This window comes from Lentinus tigrinus (genome assembly GCF_003813185.1).
Source record: "Lentinus tigrinus ALCF2SS1-7 unplaced genomic scaffold L226scaffold_30, whole genome shotgun sequence".
In the NCBI taxonomy this organism is placed as follows: Eukaryota; Fungi; Basidiomycota; class Agaricomycetes; order Polyporales; family Polyporaceae; genus Lentinus; species Lentinus tigrinus.
In genome coordinates, this window is record NW_027137939.1 from 19,165 (window position 1) to 36,656 (window position 17,492).

Genomic DNA, 17,492 nt, shown 5'->3' on the forward strand with positions numbered 1-17,492 from the left:
TCAGGAGCGACGGGAGTTCGCGTGGAGAAGAGAAGCGGAGGCCGAGCGACTGGTCCTGGTGGCGGGCCCACGTGACTACATAGCCGGGACCAGTGTCGGTGTGGCAGAGACTGAGAGCACGTAAGACGAAGCGAAGGGGAGAAGAGATATGCGGCGATTGGTGAGCGTAGGCGGCCAGGATTCAGGAAAGGAAACCGCTCACAGAGATGAAGGAGCAGGGCCTGAGCGTGGCTAGGCGTTGCGCGGCTGCCCCTATCACGTCCGAAGGATACGGGTTGAGTAGGCGGAGAGCTGGGTCATATCGATGCAAAAAGACTATCTCAGACGAATGGCCAGTCAGTACTTCCGAAAACTCGAGCGGAGGCGGGCTATAGATTACCTTCGCAGCAAGCAGGAGCTGATATCTAGGTACTATGTAGTGTGGCATCTGAATGCCATGGTGATGTCCACACACTACAACGTCCGAGTGCACCGGATGCCAGTGCCAGCCCCTAATAAACGGGGTCACGAGCGACTGCGTTTCTCATGGACCCACACATGCGATGGTATCTCCTAGGTCACCTCGAGGTGCATCCCCCGGCTTTGCCAGCGCAGCAGCATAGACAATACGGGCCGACGGACGAGAGAGTCCGAATATGGCAGGCGATTGGGGCCGATAGCTTGGGATCCTAACAGGGCCAAACAACGAGGCTATCGCAGTTCAGATAGCGCTGGATGATACTTGACTTGTGTTCATCGACGACCATCATCAACGCCGAACCGCATCCTCAGCAAAATCCACGGTCAAGTATGTTTCAGCGACCGATAAGACTTATCCAGCGCGGCTGCTCAAGTCTCTACATCGTTGCGGATGCGGTCGAGAATACCTGATCCCGAAAGCTGTCACGCACGACGGATGAATGCTGGAATTACACCATCGGAAAGGCATTGTGCTTGCTGTATCTCTGTTGTAAGCACCGGTCTTGCGCGAGAAGTAGGTAAGCCACTTCCCGAACCCCGAGCTTCTCAAGTTCCTTGCCGCTCTGCGCCCACTGCTTCCCACGTACATGCTCTGGTGCTGCCTCCTGTGGCATGGCCTTCTGCAGGCATGCAGCATATCAGCTCCTCGGTCTGCGTCATACACGTTTTGTCCCCAACCTTCTCTACCCACTCGCCACGATGGTACTGCTCTCTTCGACCTCGATTCTCGTTCTCTTGGCCGTGGTAAGTACCTCGGAACCCTCTTCTATCTCCGGCTCTGATCTTTATTCTTGCTTCGATAGGCCGTCCACCAATTATTTCGCACGCGCGAAACTTACCGCATCTCCGCTCACCTTGCCTTGTTACTCGGTCCTCCCACTCTCCTAGTCATCTTCGACGGCTGCCTCACAGCTCTCCTACCAACATGGAGCAGCTTATTTTTGTATTGCACCACCTACCTCTCTGCTCTTGTCGGATCTGTCGTCTTCTACCGCATCTCCCCCTTCCACCCTCTATGGCGCTACCCTGGACCCTTCTGGTGCCGCACGACCATGTTCTGGCACGCAGCCGTCGCTGCGACCGGGGAACAGCCTAGATATATCCAGCGCCTTCACGAGAAATACGGAGACGTCGTCCGCTTCGGTATGTAGTACATGCCCGATAATGTCCTATCCCAGTACGTGCTGACCTCCCAACCGCGACCTCTTCTACCCATGTCGTACGATAAAAGGACCGAATAACCTGTCCATTCGAGACCCCTCCCTGGTCGGTCCATTGATGGGTTCTTCGGGCGTTGGCAAGGGTCCTAGTACGTACCTTCCGCTCTTTCTCCCTGTCCGAAACGCCCGGGTATCCCAGGCATCATGCTTGCTTCTCGGAGTGGCCGGTATTCGCGGCAAGCCCAGCCTTATGTTGCCGTTACTTCTCGTACTGCAGCGCAGTCGCTCAGAGAGGATGCGCAGAGCGTAGTGAGTGGGTCTGATGGGCTATCTCATAGTTCTGGGGCCGGGCAGCTGCGGATTGTCTTCACGGATTGTGATGACCCTCGCAAGCCCGAGTGTACCATGAATTTGAAACAAAGGCTGTGGCTTCAAGACAAAATCATCCGAATCGTATGCACGTCATCGCTCCTGTGTTCGGGCGCGAGGAAGTCAGACGACGCATGTTCCAAGGTACTGCTATTGTCGGACAGTAAGCTTCTTCCTTCTGACAGGGCATTGTCATCGCCTTGAATCTCAGGCTTCGGAAGTTTCGTTCGTCACAGCCTCGCACTCGAGACTCATCGGCTTTGTGTGCACATCTGCGAGGTGACCGGGGCTGAGTTGCTAGCAGGAAGTTTGTGACTTGTCGCGAAAGGCGTGCACAGGAGTCAGCCACATCCCTTCTCATCCCGTCATCTCTCTTCGACCCTCCCTCTGTGACTCCTGAGGACGATTGTGACGTACTGACATGCTTGGCACAGACTTCATAGGCGCGATGCTCACTGAGACGAACGTCCCGATGGTCGGCATCATGGACACAGACGAGCACATCCGGCGCCGACGCGCGTGGAACCGTGGATTGGGCCCGGCTGCACTGAAGGAGTTCGAACACCTCATCGTCCGGCGTGCGCATCAACTTGTCGACCGGCTTGGAGAGCAGGAGGGCGCGGTGAACATCGGAAAGTGGATAAATTACTTCAGGTGAGTGGGCCGCATCCGGGTTGAGTCGTTGGGTGCAGATGCTGACTCTTCGCGTAGCTACGATCTCATGTCGGATATGACGTGAGTATTATGCAACCTGTCAGCTACTGCGGGGTTGCTGACATGCTGGACATTGTAGCTTTGGTGGCGGATCGGAGCTGCTGCAAGAAGGTGACCAGACCAACGTTTGGCGCGTCATCGAGGAAGGTGTCGTGTACGTTCATCTTCGTAACTCCGTTGCACATGATGTTGACACGCCTCCAAGTCCAGCGACAATTATGGCTCAGGTGCCGTGGCTCGGGCTCTACGTGGCGCGTATACCCGCCGCTGTGAAGGCGTTGGACGCGTTCCTTCAGCTCGGGAAGGAGTTCGCGATGCGCAGGATGGAGAAGGGCTCGACAACCCCGGACCTATTCCATTACCTCGTACGTCCCATCTCGTTCTTAGAGTCGTCTGCACCCCATCAATCTTATAAATCGTAACGCCGCAGAACAACGAAGACCTCCCGGACAAGCCGCAGCCACCACTGCAGCAGCTCGTGGACGATGGTATCCTCGCGATCGTCGCTGGTGCCGACACCGTCTCGAGCGCGATGACAAGCCTCTTCCACTGTCTCCTCACGCATCCGGAGACGTACCGTAAGCTCCAGGAAGAGATCGACAAATACTACCCACAAGGTGAAGATCCGTTCAACCCGAAGCACTACCGCGACATGACGTACTTGCAAGCTGTGATGTGAATGTCCGTCTCGTCTTTGGTATTATCGGTGGCTGACGCATCCTGGACAGACACGAAGCGATCAGGCTCTACCCTCCGATCATGACGAGCAGCCCGCGCAAGGTCCCGAACGACGCTCCTGGGGTGGCAGTCGGTTCACTGTACGATAATCCCATGCTGTCGCTCGTGACATGCCCGCTGACGGACGTTTGCAGATACTTCCCGCCCGGGACGTCAATCATGATCCCTCCTTTCTCGCTCCATCGCGACGCCCGCAACTTCACCTTCCCCGACTCCTTCTGGCCCGAACGCTGGCTAGTCGCCTCCGGACAGCTCGCGCTCGCGGACGCGCCTCTCCCGCGCCCAATCTCCTCCCTCCCCTCGCCCTCGCGCAAGTCTCCCGGGCCCTCGAACACGCTCCTCCCTACCTCCACTTCGCACAGCGCGCACACCCTCGCCGAGAGCGAGTTCGTGCACAACGACAGTGCGTTCCTCGCGTTCTCGCACGGGCCGCTGAACTGCGTGGGCAAAGGGCTCGGGATGCAGGAGATGCGCACGGTCGTGACGGCTATAATGCAGCGGTACGAGATGCGACTGCGGGAGGGGTGGGATGCGTCTGGCTACGAGACTGCGTACCGGGATTACTTCGTGTCGACACGCCCGGAGGTGCCGGTCTTGCTCGAGAGGAGGGGATGAGTGGCTGCTGCTTGGAGCCGCTGTGGGCTATGCACCGCCAAGCAGAAGTGCTGTTATTCGGCTGGTGCGCATGGTGCGACGTGGGCGAGCTCTGTGCGTGTCCCCTTCGCAGTGTCCGGCCTACCCGGAATACATCTTTCTAGTGTCTAACACGGCCTACTGCTTAGACAGGGATCATCTGATATGCCGTATGTCGTCGTGTTAGATTCAAATTTAATTACACAGCCTGTCTTGTGGAGAACGCGTATTCAGAGAGCATGACCAACGCGAATTGCCGAAGAGTCAAGCTTTCAAGGTTCGGGGGCCCTCTCGGCGGCTCCCAGGGCTTACTACTCTCATCCCATTCTGTTCTACACATAACATTGTCGGAGCACATCTATCTCAAAATCTGTCCCTCAAGTCGACCAATCCCGAAATACCGGCCCCGAAGTCTTCGGGGATTGGACTCAACCTCAGCTAGTCGCCTTCGGACGAACTATCTCCGTCGACATACCTCACTAGGTTCTCCGCCATCCTGGCGCCGCTCTGAGGAAGGTTTAGGCCCACGCTCTCGACGGAGGCTTACCGTAGGCGAGTTCGCATACAATGACGGCGCATCTGCGGCGTCCTCGCACGGACTGTGAACGCTTCGAGGTGGCGAACACCTCGCAAGGTTTCGGATTTCAAGAGGTATGCCTTTCTAATGCGTTTGTTTCCCAGCGGGAGCGGAGAAGGTGCGCACAGCATCTCAGTATCAGGTCATTCGGTCACAGGCGAACTGAGGGCACAGTTCAAGCTTGGCATCCTCTGCGCCGCCTCTTCTCGAAGTCAACTCACGTTGTGCTTTGACAGTTCTCCTCTGCGTGCGCCTCTCAAAGAGCGCATCGACATCGACACTTCCGGGAACTGCCAGCAGGCGTGCATGCGGTGAGGAACTGCGGAGAGCCGTCATCGTGTGGCGATACGGCAGAGACACTGACAAGCGAGATCTTGCGTACTGGTCGTGACGGGACGAACCTCAAGCTACACGTACCATATTGGAGGCTCCGAGGCGACGCGTGTGGACCGTGGGATTTGTGAGGCTACTGCTCTAGCTGCGGGTACACTGGCGAGGAGGAGGGCCGTCTCCATGTCCAACTTTGGCGGTGAGTTATCTTCGTCGCCTTCATGTTGTCCGGTAGCTGAAGGCGTGCCTGTGCTGATACATGCTTTCGTTCTCTTCTCCGACTCCAAAGATGCACGTAGGAACTGCTCCACGGCACTCTGAATCTTATGAACGCAAGATTGGCGACATGGGAGTACTGCGGAGACGTCGAGTTAGCACCTGATATCATGGTGTCTTCTGCAGGTATGGACCTATATAGCGCGCCCTCTCGGAATGCAGGTAGAGCAGCTACGCCGCGCCATCATCATGGATCCTTCGTGTGCAGAGAGCTTGGCGACTTATGTCGTCGTCTTCGATACTCTCAACCACAGTCAGCAGCTGGTCAACACCGTGATAACTACTACGCTATTTAGTGAGTCTCCAACGCTTCTGGATCAACCTCGTCAGTTCGATAGCTGAGATGAACCTCTGCAGGTATAGCTACCAGTCTCGCTATAGCGTCTGTATTTATCCTGTGGTACGCCCCCCCATTCTCTATCCCGTATCTGCACCTACTTACAGTACGTATCCGGTCTCCTTCACCAGCGGGAAGGGCCTCAAGACGCGGTTCACTGCCCTCCAACTCGCCGCCATCCTCGTCCTCTACACATCCACTGCCACGTTCACGGGAGCAGTCCTCCGCGCGACCTTCGCATCTGCAAACCAGGCGGAGGCCGCTGCGAACGCCATTAACAATTGCGACACGCAGGCTGTCTTTAACCCGATTGCGATATACTCTCGGGGATAGCATGACTTGCATCCAGACGGCGACGTTGGTCATCAACGTGTGTCCCCGCTCAACCTCCTGTGTCTATTTCAGCTCGGGTTTCTGAGGCGGCTGTGCTAGATTGTCGTTGGTGATGCGATTGTGTGGTGGAGAGTGTACGTGCTCTGGCCTGGAGCGAAGGCTAGATACGTCATTCTGGGGGTCTCTTCCCTGCTCCTCCTGGGAACTTTCAGTACGTCTACTATCCTCCCATCTTCCAAACCGTAACATTTTTCTCACCCGGATATTTCTAACCCAGTCCTGAGCGTTTTCGACACATGCGCGGCCTGCAACGCCCACCTGGCGCTGAACCTGAACAACCAGGGCTACGGCCAGTTGTTCTCCGGCTCGGCTACCGGGGCAGCTGCCGCGGGAATGTCGCTGCTGACGAATGCGACTGCGACGTGCTTCACTACCTGCCGAACCTGGTACGTACTATACACCCTTCCGAGTTCGCTTCAGCTGACCATACGCCTGAAGGATCCACGTCCGGACATTGAAACTGTTCAATAGGAGACTCACAAAGACCGGTGCAGAGCAAATCTTGGTTCTCATCGCGGAGTCCGGCTTCGTCTACACCGCCATATGGGTATGGTGCTCTTCAGTCCCTGCTGACGAGGGCAGCTTGCTCACGCTTAAGGGTGGACCGTGTTTTCGATAGGTCATCGTGACGATCTGGCAAGTGGGCGAGAACAACCACAACATCTGGCAGAACGATACCGGAGACAGTACCTTCTGGGGCGTCATCCAATACTTCGTCAACGGCGGCCTCGTCCCAGTTATCGTGAGTTCCTGCTTCCCCGAGCTCAGTCATGGCCGGGGCGAATACTGACCTGAGGTTCCTTTCGTCACATAGGCTATATATCCGATGTTCATCATCGTGGTGGTCACCCTCAAGCGTACGCAGGCCACGCATACCTACGTGTTTTCGACGCACATCTCATCACACCCCCCTCCCCTCTCTCTCGCTAAGACCACGGATGGTGACGGGGGCTCTGGAGCTAGTGCTCGCAATTTGGTTGAGGATAGACGCGGTTCCGGTTTGGAGGGCGCGGGGAGCAGCACCGACGTCTATTTGAACGTCTCGGCATCGGAGGACATTGTCGGGAGGAGCGAAATGTTGGTAGAAGCGGTCACGGTCTAGGGAAGGGAGGTTTTCGACACGGCGCCGAGACACGAGACCGGTGGCATGGTACCAAATTCCTGGAGTTGATGAATCGGTTATGGTAATATTTGTGGTATCATCCGGACAGCAAGTTGTGTACGCATATGAGTACAGGAGACGTGGTTGACAAGCCAAGTCGAAGTTGAGGAAGTCTCTTCGACAATTCGACAACTCATTACGTCAGTTGGGTGAGAGTCACAGGGCGCTTGACAGCTCGCGGCTGGTTGTGGTCGACGGCCATGTGCATGCTCTCTTCCCATAGGTTGACCTCCTTATTCCAATTGATGGTGCGTTTCTCTGCTTCAAGGGACCTGGAACTCGGTTATATTGGCTGTTACGCCTGTCTGTGAGTTCATCGGCTGATCCCGCGGTTTCAGAAACTGTCTGGCACGTAGTATCGGCTACTCTCTAGTACTACCACAGGTGACCATCACCACGTTCTCAATCAAGAATGTATACAGCGCGGAAACCAACTCCGTACAAGGCGGGACGGCCACCGTCTGCTGTACTGCGAGATTCTCGGGGTCATCGCGAAGGCCGACAGACGATCGTCGCTCAGGGACAGGAATCGTGACGCGGAATGCAGCGACGTATCCCCGACACCTTTCTGCTCCACATCAAATAGTAAGTATAGATGAGTACTTGCAGATAGGGCCGACCGAGGAGATGCTAGCTGTCAGTTGTGGCATGCCAGCACTTTCTCATTTCTGGTAGCCTTCTGCCGGACTCAGTGGCGAGATCTTGCACCTGAATTTAGCGCATTCGAGGTAAGTTTCTCTCACATTCACTATGGTGTTATCTGACTTCTCGGCTTCGTCGGAACTCAAACCTCAGGCTTCAGATGTCGTTATGCGAACCCAACTTTGTGGACGAGCAGTTAGAACTTCGCCGCGGCGCACCCCGAGTCAAATCCGTATTCTGGTACAAAGTCGTGGGCCAACTCTCCAGCTACGCTGTCGCGCTCCTAAATGATGGTGTATCTTCCACTCTTCACCCAAGCTGGCTCATGCCGCCAGGGGTCGCACTTTAAATCCAGATATTGGGGTTCACTTCCGTCCGTCCCTCAACTTGAAGCTCGACAGCGAAGCATACCTTCTATGGCAAATCACCACAGGATGTTCGCTGTCAATCAGCCAACCACGCTGTCATTCCCTCCGCGGCGTGCCATCAGGGACCTGGGGTTTGACCAACATAACCCTCTCGCAAGTGCTTTATAAGGTATGAGCTCGAGGTCTGAAACGTTGTTGTGCTACGATACCTCAGCAGCTATGTCGCTCCTGCCAGGTTTCCCCTCACCCTCCTCTGCAAGCGCGGGCCTCGGCGGTACCGAGGCCTTCTATGTGCTTGTGGTCGACACGATGTCGCAAGCCCCTCAGCTGCTCAATGTCCTCCTCTCGTCTATCTTCTTCGGTGCGTCATGCTCGGTGTCATATTCATGATCAACTCATGTCGCACTTAATGTTCACCCCGTCCTCTCGATCAGGCGTCGCTACTAGTCTCGCCTTGGCCAATGCGTACATTCTCCTGTAAGCACCTTCCTCTCGTAACTGCTTTAAGCTGACTAGGGCTCCGTGGACAGCGGAAAGGGTCTAAGAGCCCGCGGACCTCTGCTACTCTTCTTCGCTACGATGGTTCTCTACCTCTCCACGGCCCTCTTCTGCATCGCGGGATATGTTGCGACGTTTGCCATCCAAGCGGAGAAGATTGCCACCGCGAACGCGGCATTTGCACAATCTGAGGCGGTCTTCAACCCACTACGAACGGCGAGTTTTGTGTCGAGGATGTCGTGCATCCAGACTACCGCGCTCACCACAAATGTGAGTCTGCCCACGCCGTCAACCATGTGGGATTGAGCTCAAAGCTTCGTTCTAATCACTTTGGTTAGATCATTGTCGGGGATGCTGTTGTTTGGTGGCGGGCATCCATGATATGGAGAGGCCGTTCACAATCCGCGATCCTCTGCGTCAGCGTAGTCCTCCTATTGTCCACCTTTGGTGTGTCTCTCAATATTGTACTTGATACACCCCGCTTACATGAGAGTGCAGCGCTCAGTGTGGTCGACTCTTGCAATGCATGCTTGCTTGTCAAGAACTCCGAAGGCGAGCTAGGCCGGCTCTTTGCGGGCTCTAGGTTCGGGACCTCGGCCTCAATCATGTCTCTTACAACTAATGTCGTGGCAACGAGTCTCACTGGGTACAAAGCATGGTAAGCTCCGTGCTTCCCGGTATACGGCCTTAATACCTAAGCTCATACCTATCATTAGGGTGCACGGAAGATCCCTGAAGCAGTATCTCTCGGAAGGCTCGACTATGACAAATGTGGAACGAGTTCTGATTCTGCTCACTGAGTCCGGCCTTGCGTACGGAGCAATATGGGTGCGCTTTATTGACGTCTGCCGCTATCGCGCTAGACTAGCTTACTCATGGTAATGTCCGCAGGTCTTCGTTGTAGCATACCAGGTCGGCGAGACGAACCTGGAGATATACAGCAGCGGGGCTTCTAAAGTCTCCTATTGGCTCGTCGCCGGCTACTTCGTTGACGGGGCTCTCGTCCCTCTTATCGTGAGTGTAACACACTCTTGGTTCTATCGACTCATCTCTCACAATAGTGGCGCCGGCTCCTCATCCTCAGGCTATCTACCCAATGTTCATCATTGTCGTCGTCGTGCTCAAGAAGTCCCAAATGGACTCCTTCCCCTTGAATTCACAAACTGCCCTGAGCGACACGAGGATGACGCAGCTCCGTCGCCCTATCTCTGTGCACGTCGAGACTCGGTCTACCCAGCACACCTCTACTGGAACCGTACCGGTTGGCCGGGGACGACGCGCATCTCACGCTGTCGTCCATCTCAGGCAGCTTGGGCAGGAGAGCCTGCGCTCAGGAAGTGAAGACACGGAGATGTTGCAGGGTTTGCATGAGAGTAAGGAGATGTAAGTTTGTTGCGTATAGCGGATGGCTTGGAGAACGGATACAGATACGGATGTCGACTGATTACTGAGATGAGGTGCTGAATGCTAAATCCTCAATGCTATGTATACAAAACCAAGACGCAGTCAATCAATGCAACGGCTCAACTCCGATTACTCATGACCATCCTAAGAGCTACGAGAGATACATGTCATCCCGTAGGGTGTCATGTCCGAGTCCGCTTTTGTCCATTGGGCCCCCCGATGGACGTGCCCGTACGATGCCGGTGGGGCCATGACTCGGAATTTCCTCAAGGTCATGTGAGGAGATTCTGGGGGAGGTTTCCACCGCAGTACGTGTGGAATTTGTGCTCAACAGCTCTGAGAGGGTTCCACGGCGGTTCCTCATAGGTTCGTCGAATTGCATGGACGGGAGCTGCGCATCATGTGCCGACCTCTCGTATAGCGACTTATCTATCGCACATATGGTGATGATGAGCGTCGGGTATATACCCTGCGACAACAGAGACTGTGAACAACACTCTACATGTACAGCGCTAGCACTCACGATAAGCGGTACGAGACAGTCACGCATGACGTACGTGAAGCCTTCCGCAAATACGACCAACTTGAGGTTCGGGAATATATCCGAGGTTGCATATATCGATACGACAACCTATGGATGACTCAGAAATCAGTGTAAAATGAGCAGCATATAGATGCGCACCCAGACAGCACAGTACAGCACTCCGGACTCGACCAGCAGCGCGAGCGTGCGCTCCACTTGCGTACGCCGGGAAGATGCCTGCAGGTACGACATAATAGCGCGCCGGTGCTGCCTGTATGTATGGACGAAATCAATTTCCCTCCTCACCGGGGCTTTAAATTTCTATATTTGAAGGGACGCACAATGCACGATATGCAATAAGCACTGTTGCAACGAAGTTGGTTAGGAAAGATAAATAGCAAGCCACGATCCCCCAGATGTCTCCGCTCAGGGTCAGAAACGAGCCATCAAGATCGGCTGTGGCGCTGGCAGCGGAGTGCGCAGGTATGCATGCATATCTTGCATCCAGGATTCCAGAAACTAGGTATTTCAGCACTGAAACGTATGAGAGGGCATTTCCGGCATACGTACCCATGGTGAGAAGGAGCATTACAATACAGACCGACCGAACTATCCGACCATTGGGCCAGAGGACCCAAGCCCGCCACCACACGATTGCATCGCCGATGACGACCTAACTCGGAACATACGGACGGTCAGCGTTCACAACGGGAAACACTTTGTTTGAGGGAATCACTCACTTCGACTGTCAGTGACGCCGTCTCTGTACAGTCCCGGAGCCAATACGCCTCATGAAAGAATGCAAGTGCATCCGGAATCTCGAGCGAACAATTCCCAATCGCACTCCCGGCACCCAACGATGAGACCAAGCAAGTCTGCATGACCACTACTCCACCCAAGCTCTGTGACGTGAGCTCCCGCAGCTTGTTATACACTCTCGCCATCACCAGGATGTACGCAATCCAGTACGCAGTCGTCGAGGCCCACATGACAACAATCGCAAAGAGCATGAGCGCGGTCGCCCTCCGTGTGATCTTTTTCGAACTGTTAGCACAGCAGTCAGGCCTCAGATCGGAGCTGTGCTACTCTTCAGCACGTACATGAGGACGTATGCTGCCACCAACGCGAGCACAGTGGACAGCCCTGCCCGCGACTCGTCAACTTCAGCACTAAATCACAGACTGACTGGACGCACCGAAGAACGCAGTCAGGAGAGCCAGATTGATGGCGCTTTCCTTCAGGTAGGACCACTCGTATTCGAATATCTGCTCAACTTGCTGTAGCGCGGTATGCACAATTTGCGACATGTTCACCAGCGCGACCTGTGCGAAGCTTGAGCAGGTGTTTACATCTTTTGCAAAGACGGACAGATCTAAGGGCGGATCCATGTGAGGTATGTAGAGCTGCAGAGTGGACGGCGGGGGAGGGGCACGGCTGAAAGAGACCGGAGACGTACCCGTGGGTCCATGGATAAGTATGAAAGGTAACATCATCACGCTCTAGTCTTCCCCTGAACTCTCGGGACGCACAAGTTCCTTCGTTGGCCCGCACTGATCGTCTATAGCACGTGAGCGACAGCGGCACTCTGGTGAGAACTCACGACCTCCGAAATACGCCCCTTCCGATGCGTCGTGACTTGCTGCTAGCAGTTCAGACACAGACTGAGTCAACTCACCGCCGATTGTCGGCAAGATGTGAGACGGAACAGCCTGTGGAGTCCGGGGGGTGAAGAAGCTCATCCTCGTGGGTGGGTCTCGCCGGGATCGGAACGCCCAACCTAATGCACTCGTTCGAGAACATAGCACACACGTCCGCATTAAACTTGATATGACTCATATTTTTCCTGTAGAATCGATGCTCTCGTCACATGTAGACACGTAACTCAACTTGTCGCCTAAACGCAGCACATCTGTTCGGCTTTCAGCGCTGCCATCTCTCCGGTCTGCCTCGCAACGTTCCGAAGGGCCGAAAGAAGTCAGCCCAGAGGCGTTCACGGTTATCGATGTCGGTGGCGTGCTCGAGATTTCCGAGAGTGTCTGTCGCCCGAGGGGCGATGCGAACGCAGGTGAAGACATCCGTGCGTCGTTGTGGGACCTCTCGTGCAGAGACTTGTCGAGCGCGCAGAGAATGATGATGAGCGTCGGGTACATTCCCTGTGTCGGTCACCGCCACACCGAGGTTAGTAGCAGCAAATATGATACGCGAATGTCACATGAATGGGGGACTCACTATCAGTGGGATGAGGCAACCGCCCATGACGTAGTAGAAGCCGTACGCAAACGCTGACTCTCCGAGCTTCAGCGCTACGAACTGGTAGACGACGATGATGACCTATATGCACCGACTTCGAGTCAGCCTGTCGTCTCACTAGTCACTGCGAGAGTCGAGTACGTACCCATAGAGCGCAGTACAATATACCGGACTCGACAAGGAGCGCGAGCGTCCGCTCTACTTGCGAGCGTGTAGAGCACCCTTTCAGATGTGACATGATGAAGAGCCGGTGCTCCCTGCGTGCCATTCACTCTCTGTCAGCTCCGGTCTTCTATCATAGGGAAGGGAGCGACGAACCAGGCTCTGTATGCGATGAGAATTGTAGCTACCATGTTCGTCAGGAGAGAGAGGATCGCAGCAGCGATGCCCCATCCATCTGCGCCGAAGAGCGAACCAATGCTCAAGACTTCGCTACCCGGAGCGAATGGCGAGGTGATGGAGAAGAGGGTCGCTTCCGGCATACACGCATCTTTCGTGTCCACGATTCCGGTCACTGTAAGTTTCAGTCGTCAGCACGCAGTGCGCAACGAGGACTAGAATAGATCTACCCATAGTGGCGAGTATCAGAGTGCACCAGGTGTAGAGAACAATCCGATGATCGCTCCAGAGTACCCATGCCCGCCACCATACAATCGCGTCACCTATTATGACCTAGGATGAAGCAAGGAATGTCAGGATTTGATGCATAGACAAGACTGAAAGTACTCGCGTTAACCGTCAGCGCAGCCGTCCCTGTACATTGCTGGGTCGCATACGCCTTGGAATAGTCCGAAACCTCTGCCAATGACCCTTCGGCCTGGCAGGCGCTCAAAGGAAGCTGGCCGCTGGACGCATCGCCCACACAACTCTGCACATGAGAGACCTTGACCAGCATCTGCGTCATCATGTCGCGCAGGATAGTCTGTGTCTCCACTGCCGCAAGCAGGGTTGCTACCCAGTATGCGACTGTCGATACCCACATGGCGATGATGGCCACGAGCATCAATGAGGTCGCTTTCTGTGCGATTCCTTTAAGGCTGCAGCATACATCAGCGCAGTTCGACTATGATGGGCACGGGGTACGGAGTACGCACAAGAGGACATACGCGGCGACCACAGTGAGGACTGTGAAGAGGCCTATAAGGTAGTCGTCAGCTCGCTTCATGTGCATGGTGCTACTCCGCATACCGAAGAACATTGTCAGGATGACTATATCAACCAGGCTCTCCTTAAGGTAGGAGCCCTCGTAAGTGATCCCTATGACGACTTGCTGTAGCGTCGCATTCACAGTTTGCGACAAATTCGCGACGGCCGCCTCGGAGACGTTCAAGTAGGTTGGTGCCCTGCGAGACCAGACGTTCAAGTGAGGATCCATATTGATGGGGAGGAGTAGGAAGCAGAAGGACTCACAGCCGTGAGACTGCAAGGATGTATATAAGGGAGGCACTGCGGTGGGATCCACGCCGTCAATGTCATCGGACCCGGAAGATTGGTTGCTGATCGTGATGTCCGGAGACTAGAACGTCTCAATAGGACAGAGACAGCGGCCGCAGTAAGTACTAGCAAGTACTGATAGAGGTGCGAATATAAGATGCGTCGCACGCGCGGCACTACATCCCCGGCTTGGCATTCCCTCAATCACAGAGAGGAGACAGAAGCGAGTTGGTTACCACAACTCAGTATGGTCCTAGAAGTACTCCACTCACCACGTCGCTCTTGCGAGCAGATCCGGATGAAAAGACAGTCCCAATTAATGTCTAAATTGGCACTGCGCATCCAACTTCCGAGGGGCGTGCGACTTGTACTCGAGTACAGCAATGCGGCTGTGCTTGGAACGCCAACGGTCAGGACTGTTTCATGATCAGAACCTGAAGGCATGAAGCTTTGAAGGATTACCGACCTGGTCTCTCAAGATCTCACAACTCACCCGGGCTTCGCTGTAGAAGAGAATGTAGGTTTGGTCGTGAGCAGGCCATTGCCAAGAGCAAGAGCGGGCCAGAAATTGCAACGCCTCCGACGGTGAAAGCCACGTCGTCGGGCGTCTCTCGGGCCGAGCATAACAAGAGAGCCTCAGTTCGAAACCTTGGCTATCCACTCACAGGTCGGATTCATCCTTACGTTTTCCCTTACATGACAGATGCATCGTGCGAACAACCAACAACCTTCAGTACCTCCGCTTAACAAGTACAGGAAGGACAGGCCGATTCGAGACAAAGAAATCCTTGTACGCAGCCTCGTACTCTAGCAGATCCCACCCCTCCTCGAGCTGGAACGAGAAGCGCTGCAAGAGCGCACATACGACCGTTCGGATCTCCTGCAGAGCGAACCCCTTCCCGACACAATTCATAGGGCCATGCGAAAATGCCAGCATCGCGACCTCGTTGTGCGTGAATCCAAATGTTGAAGCGCGAAATGCCGAGGACGGGAGAGAGGCATCTTGGAGCCGAAGCTGACCCGACGCGACGAGCCAGCGTTCGGGCCAGAACACATCAGGAAAGCTGAAGTTTCGCGGGTCGCGCTGTATCGCGAATGGCGGGATGAAGAACGAGGTCCCAGGCGTTATGTATCTGTGCACGAGCGTCATTGGGACCATATCCCTGGGCAGAATGGGTCAGGGCTCACAAGGATCCGGCGTGTACTCCAGGTCCATGAGCCGGGACCTTCCGCGGACTACTTGTCATGACGGGCGGGAACAGTCTAAGTGCCTCGTTGCTGTTCGCAATGATCAGCCTGATGTGGTATGCGAACGGAAGCCATCCACTCACATTGCTGCATTCAGGTATGCCATGTCTCGATGGTGCATAGTCTCGCAGGGGTCCTCTCCAGCAGGGTAGCACTTGTCGATCTCCGCCTGCAACTGCGCATAGCAGCGCGGATGGGTGAGGAGCGTAAAGAAAATGCTTGTGAGACAGCTCGATGCGGTATCAGAGCCCGCCACAACAGTGAGGAGGCCGTCGTCTACCAACTGCTGCAGCGGTGGCGCAGGCTTTTCCGGAAGATCCTCCTCGTTCTATGCGTGCGAGTCCATGAATGATGAATGCGCGCAGGAGGGCGTGATGACCTACCAGGTAGTGGAACAGATCGCGCGTTGTCGAGCCTCGTCTCATCCTCTCCTGCACCATCTTTTTGCCGTGCATCAGGAACGCTTGAACTGGTTTGACTGCGGCCGGGATGTACCCAAAGTACACTCCAAGCCAGTCAATCTGGTGGAAGAACATCACTGCCCTAGAAATGTAGAGTAGACCATTAGCAAAGATCGCAGAGAAGACTACGAGACGTACCGACAACCGTCTTCAAGAACGGCCCATACCCTGTTCGGATCGCCCTCCGCCATAAGCTCAGCGCCACCGCCGAACCTACCCACAGGTTGAGTATCAGAATGTATGCGCAGGAAACAAAAACAACGCACGCCATATCGCACATAAGATCATAGCTGCCAGAATTAATTCGGCCGGGTGCGCTGAGCAGCACGATGCGGGATCCACTCACCTGAAGTAGTTGAATATTTGTCCCAAGACGATGACGCCGTCATGTGTCTCGAAGAGGCGCACGAGCTGCTTCGCCCTCTTCCCGATCAGGGGCTCGTACTCCTTGAGAGCGGACGGATTCAGTCCGCGCGCCCATGAGCGGCGACGGGCCAGGTGGACTTGAGTGTCCTGTATGCCGACCATGGGAGGATTGGTGGCCGTGAGCATCGCTCCATGGAAGTCTGTGAGTGCGTGAGCGTGCGAGCCAAAACGATATGACGGCGAAACGCACTGGTGCCCTTGGGCACCCCAGAGATACCCATAAGCTGGGGGATGGCCGCTGCATCGCGGATGGATAAATCGTTTGGACCTGGGAGGTTTGGGTCGAGACGAGAACGACGGTGGAGAACTCTGACGACGAACCGATTCTGACCACATCTCCATAGCGCTCGTGCAGTGCTTGGAGGTACTTGTGCTGTTCCCCGGAATACGCTAGACAAGCGTGCCACAGCTTCGACGTCCGACACCAGAATGGCCCGGGGTACTTCGAAAGGGGATGGAGAGGTGATAGGCGATAGACGAGGATAGAGAGGGAGAGCGTCGCGATGTATGTCGAGAAGCAACTCAACAGAAAGCCGAATGTGGGGAAAGAACCTGAGTGGGTGCCAGTTGCGACCAGCATAGGCGGACCAAACAGAAGAAGCGCATGCACAAGGAGAGAGTATGTCTCATATCTACGGAAAATTTGGTGCACAATCTGCATGAACATCGTCAGCAAATTCAATGCGACGGCGGTGACGACGAACTCACCAGACCTGCGACCACTGCCGCGACCCTATGGTCATAACTGTAGTGCATGACAGAGGAAGCGAGGAAGGGGCTGTCGTGCCAGCACACGGCTTATGAGTCTCCCTCAGCTCCCTTCAAGCGCTGTGAATACCATCCTTGGCGACCAGTATGGCAGGAGGAATGCTGTTGACGGTATGTGCGAAGAGAAGATGAATGCAAGATGAATAATGGCAAACCGTCCGACAATTCTGGATGGTCTCATTCTGTCAACACTGACCAAGGGTTAGTGAGTCACTCGAGTAGTCGGTAATTGTGTGCAGGCGAGGCGGAGGACTGTACTCACCGCTGTCGCGGCTGGCCGGGCCGGAGGGGCCGAGATGCCAACGCTCCGGAATACAGCTGT

General features: G+C 55.1%; 6 protein-coding genes across 6 annotated transcripts; 2 read left to right on the forward strand and 4 right to left on the reverse strand.

Moving 5' to 3' along the window:
- Window positions 1-748: 748 nt before the first annotated feature.
- L226DRAFT_538108 (high nitrogen upregulated cytochrome P450 monooxygenase 2) lies at window positions 749-4,055 on the forward strand (the record flags this gene model as incomplete). The annotated part of the gene is made up of 10 exons (XM_067681425.1): window positions 749-1,203; window positions 1,263-1,602; window positions 1,691-1,768; window positions 2,423-2,642; window positions 2,700-2,723; window positions 2,782-2,856; window positions 2,908-3,067; window positions 3,133-3,377; window positions 3,431-3,520; window positions 3,575-4,055. Exons 1-10 carry the CDS (start codon window positions 1,159-1,161, stop codon window positions 4,053-4,055), a joined length of 1,758 nt encoding a protein of 585 aa, XP_067531808.1. The 5' UTR covers window positions 749-1,158.
- Window positions 4,056-8,305: 4,250 nt separating this feature from the next.
- Window positions 8,306-10,145, forward strand: L226DRAFT_615541 (uncharacterized protein). The gene is made up of 8 exons (XM_067686793.1): window positions 8,306-8,519; window positions 8,593-8,635; window positions 8,689-8,926; window positions 8,995-9,103; window positions 9,155-9,314; window positions 9,373-9,484; window positions 9,548-9,670; window positions 9,741-10,145. Exons 1-8 carry the CDS (start codon window positions 8,330-8,332, stop codon window positions 10,041-10,043), a joined length of 1,278 nt encoding a protein of 425 aa, XP_067531809.1. The 5' UTR covers window positions 8,306-8,329; the 3' UTR covers window positions 10,044-10,145.
- Window positions 10,128-12,282, reverse strand: L226DRAFT_204858 (uncharacterized protein). The gene is made up of 9 exons (XM_067672856.1): window positions 12,040-12,282; window positions 11,779-11,905; window positions 11,684-11,726; window positions 11,324-11,627; window positions 11,154-11,256; window positions 10,925-11,102; window positions 10,743-10,854; window positions 10,584-10,691; window positions 10,128-10,529 (listed from the first exon to the last, which is right to left on the reverse strand). The coding sequence occupies exons 1-9, from the start codon at window positions 12,049-12,051 to the stop codon at window positions 10,212-10,214; spliced, it is 1,305 nt and encodes a 434-aa protein (XP_067531810.1). The 5' UTR covers window positions 12,052-12,282; the 3' UTR covers window positions 10,128-10,211.
- Window positions 12,283-12,389: 107 nt separating this feature from the next.
- L226DRAFT_204913 (uncharacterized protein) lies at window positions 12,390-14,350 on the reverse strand. Its single transcript, XM_067672857.1, has 8 exons — window positions 14,022-14,350; window positions 13,928-13,970; window positions 13,564-13,870; window positions 13,403-13,505; window positions 13,152-13,347; window positions 12,979-13,090; window positions 12,813-12,914; window positions 12,390-12,748 (listed from the first exon to the last, which is right to left on the reverse strand). The coding sequence occupies exons 1-8, from the start codon at window positions 14,206-14,208 to the stop codon at window positions 12,746-12,748; spliced, it is 1,053 nt and encodes a 350-aa protein (XP_067531811.1). The 5' UTR covers window positions 14,209-14,350; the 3' UTR covers window positions 12,390-12,745.
- L226DRAFT_204915 (uncharacterized protein) lies at window positions 14,151-14,814 on the reverse strand. Its single transcript, XM_067672858.1, has 3 exons — window positions 14,734-14,814; window positions 14,540-14,683; window positions 14,151-14,455 (listed from the first exon to the last, which is right to left on the reverse strand). Exons 2-3 carry the CDS (start codon window positions 14,607-14,609, stop codon window positions 14,193-14,195), a joined length of 333 nt encoding a protein of 110 aa, XP_067531812.1. The 5' UTR covers window positions 14,610-14,683; window positions 14,734-14,814; the 3' UTR covers window positions 14,151-14,192.
- A 183-nt stretch (window positions 14,815-14,997) lies between these two features.
- On the reverse strand, window positions 14,998-17,063 carry L226DRAFT_468757 (cytochrome P450; the record flags this gene model as incomplete). Its single annotated transcript, XM_067676158.1, has 9 exons — window positions 14,998-15,400; window positions 15,456-15,545; window positions 15,599-15,843; window positions 15,899-16,058; window positions 16,115-16,189; window positions 16,243-16,266; window positions 16,323-16,542; window positions 16,593-16,670; window positions 16,724-17,063. 9 exons carry the CDS (start codon window positions 17,061-17,063, stop codon window positions 14,998-15,000), a joined length of 1,635 nt encoding a protein of 544 aa, XP_067531813.1.
- Between the last annotated feature and the right edge of the window lie 429 nt (window positions 17,064-17,492).